Source organism: Manacus vitellinus, unplaced genomic scaffold (assembly GCF_001715985.3).
Source record: "Manacus vitellinus isolate BGI_N305 unplaced genomic scaffold, ASM171598v3 scaffold_141_pilon, whole genome shotgun sequence".
NCBI lineage: Eukaryota > Metazoa > Chordata > Aves > Passeriformes > Pipridae > Manacus > Manacus vitellinus.
In genome coordinates, this window is record NW_021939012.1 from 117,734 (window position 1) to 120,410 (window position 2,677).

Below are 2,677 nucleotides of genomic sequence, written 5' to 3' on the forward strand. Positions count from 1 at the left end.
ATATCCCATCTGACCCTGCCCTCTGGCAGTGGGAAGCCATTCCCTGTGTCCTGTCCCTCCAGGCCTTGTCCCCAGTCCCTCTCCAGCTCTCCTGGAGCCCCTTTAGGCCCTGCCAGGGGCTCTCAGCTCTCCCTGGAGCCTTCTCTTCTCCAGGGGAACAATCCCAGTTCTCTCAGTCTTTCCTCATTGAGAGCCATTTTTGATTCTGCATCATCCCTGTGATTTCTGGGACACTCTGAGCAGGAAGAGGGGATTCAGGTGGAGGGGACAGGGTTGAAATGGTGGCTCTCACCTGAACAGGTCCAGCTCATGGACACTGGGGAGAACCAGTGGGGCTGGTAACAGATTCTGAAGGAGGAAGGCAGAAAAGCCTGTTAGTAAATGTTAGTAAAGCTGTCAGGAAATGGAAGCATCCTGACTGGAATTCCATCCAAACTGAGCCATCAACCACAAAGCAACACAGAAAGAAGAGAACAAGATGAGCACTCAGAGGGGTGAGCAGGAACAGGCCTGGATTGAGCATTCAAGGTCCAAATTAATTTCCTTGCTTATAAACTGACAAAAATCCCTTCCTTCCAAGATGTGAAAGGCTGTCCAGGTCTGCTCCTTCGCTTTCCAGAGTCTCCTCTGGGGAAAGACAGAGCTTGGGATACAGAGCCAGTAAGGGTTAGAAATGTGGGCCCCAAACCAACACCAGCCAAAGGAGAGAAAAGGGAACAATGACACGACAAGAACTGAAATCAAAGCTGAACCAAAGCAGTGAAGCTGCTCAGAGAACAAAGGCTGCACCACAGCTCAGAAGATGAAGGCAGGAGACCTCCTTGGGCCTGAATTCCCAGGACAAGCAAGGGGAACAACGACTCAGAGCACACAGACTCTGTGCTGAGAGCCCTGTTTGACTCCCAGACACGAGAGCCTGAAGTTTAACCAAGTGGGTGACTGAGTCCACACTGATCCCAGGCTTTTCAAACAGGATTTAAGAGCTCCAGCTCTTCCCACCCTCCTCCCTCAGTGGTCCAGGCTCTGCTCACCACTGGCCTGGGCCAGGCTTAACTCACCTCTTGATTGAACTGCTTCACTGGGCTTGATCCTGGTTTATCCACCCTGGATGGGATCCTCACCTGGATCACACACAGAGCAGAGGTCACCCCTGGAGATGGGATCAGCATCACACACTTCCCTGCCCTACAACCCCCCACGAGAAAACTTCCTCATCCCCAACTCCAGCTGTGGGGACTGAAAAGGTTGGGACCAAAGGGGAAGCAGCTGGGGTGAACACCTCTTTTAGCAACCAGAATGGAGGAACACAGACTCCCCTTCCCACTCTGCCACAGGTACCTGGATGACAACTCCCATCACGGGCAGGTTCAGGGTCTGGCCTGGCACAGGAGGAGGCCACTGGTCGATCTCGTTGCACACTGAGGGACACAGGACAAGGGAAAGGTGTCACCTGGAGGAAGACCCAGCTCGTCCTGCTGCTCCTGGGAGTTCTGGCACTGCATCACTGCCTGTTCCCAGCCCACATGTCCCCCTGACTCATGGCAAAGCACCTTCATTCCCACAGCAGCACCACGGTGTTAACAAACCAGGATTAAGCTGAACAAGGCAATAAAGAGCTGCCAGAGATGCAGCAGCAGCAGTTCTTCCTGTCTCTGGGAACACACTGACAGCCCCATCCACCCCCTTCCCATCCATGCCTCCTTTGCAGCTGGTTGTCATTTGGACAAGCGGATGAAAGGTTCTTCCCTGCTGGAATCTGTCACAGAACGAACCAATCTGGAACATTTCCACTGTTTTTCCGGAGCCTCCTGATCAAACCCCCGCAGGATTTCGGGCTGCAAACCCTCCCTCCCAGCCCTCCCTGCTCACCTGCCTCCAGGCACGGCTCCAGCTTGTCGAAGTATTCCGGGGCAATGAGCTGGAGCAGGGACTGGAACAGGTTCACGTAGGGCAGGCGGGACACGAGCACCAGGGACTGCAAAGGGCACAGCTGGGAGTCAAACAGCCCTGGCACCACCCCTTCGGCACTGCACGGACTTACACTGCACGAGGGGCAGCTGAGGGAGCTGAGGGGGCTCAGCCTGGAGCAAAGGAGGCTCAGGGGGGACCTTCTGGCTCTGCAAGTCCCTGCCAGGAGGGGGGAGCCGGGGGGGAGTCAAGCTCTTTTCTCAAAAAACAAGTAACAGGATCAGAGGAAATGGCCTCAAGTTGCACCAGTGGAGGGTCAGGTTGGACACCAGGAGGAATTTCCTCATGGAAAGGGTTGTGAGGCCTTGGCAAGGGCTGCCCAGGGAGGTTTGGAGTGCCCATCCCTGGAGGTGTCCCAGGAAGGCCTGGCCGTGGCACTCAGTGCTCTGGGCTGGGGGACAAGGTGGGGATGGGGCCCAGGGTGGATCCATGGGCTGGGAGGGCTTTTCCAGCCTCAGGGATTCAGCACTCACCTTCTGGAAGTACCCCCTCCTCATGGAGCTGTCCTTGACCTGTCTGAAGTACACGTACCCGAAGTAATGAGCGGCCTCGCGCTGCAAGAGACCCCCAGAGTGAGGCACAAACCAGTGCTGGGCCACCAACCCCAGCCCCTGACCCCACACCCACCTCCCTCCTGCTCTGACACAGCCCAGCACTCCTTCAGTTACCACAGCTCCCTGTGCCCAACTCACTGGGAGAGATTTCCAAA

General features: G+C 56.0%; 1 protein-coding gene across 1 annotated transcript in view; it reads right to left on the reverse strand.

The window, feature by feature from the left end:
- Positions 1-2,677, reverse strand: part of DENND6B (DENN domain containing 6B) — a 15,007-nt gene that overhangs the window by 5,671 nt on the left and 6,659 nt on the right. Inside the window, exons 6-10 of the mRNA XM_029958141.1 lie at positions 2,442-2,522; positions 1,870-1,975; positions 1,339-1,418; positions 1,059-1,121; positions 293-348 (exon numbers count right to left, since the gene is read on the reverse strand). Coding sequence (XP_029814001.1) covers positions 293-348; positions 1,059-1,121; positions 1,339-1,418; positions 1,870-1,975; positions 2,442-2,522 — 386 coding nt within the window. The remainder of the gene's footprint in view (positions 1-292; positions 349-1,058; positions 1,122-1,338; positions 1,419-1,869; positions 1,976-2,441; positions 2,523-2,677) is intronic.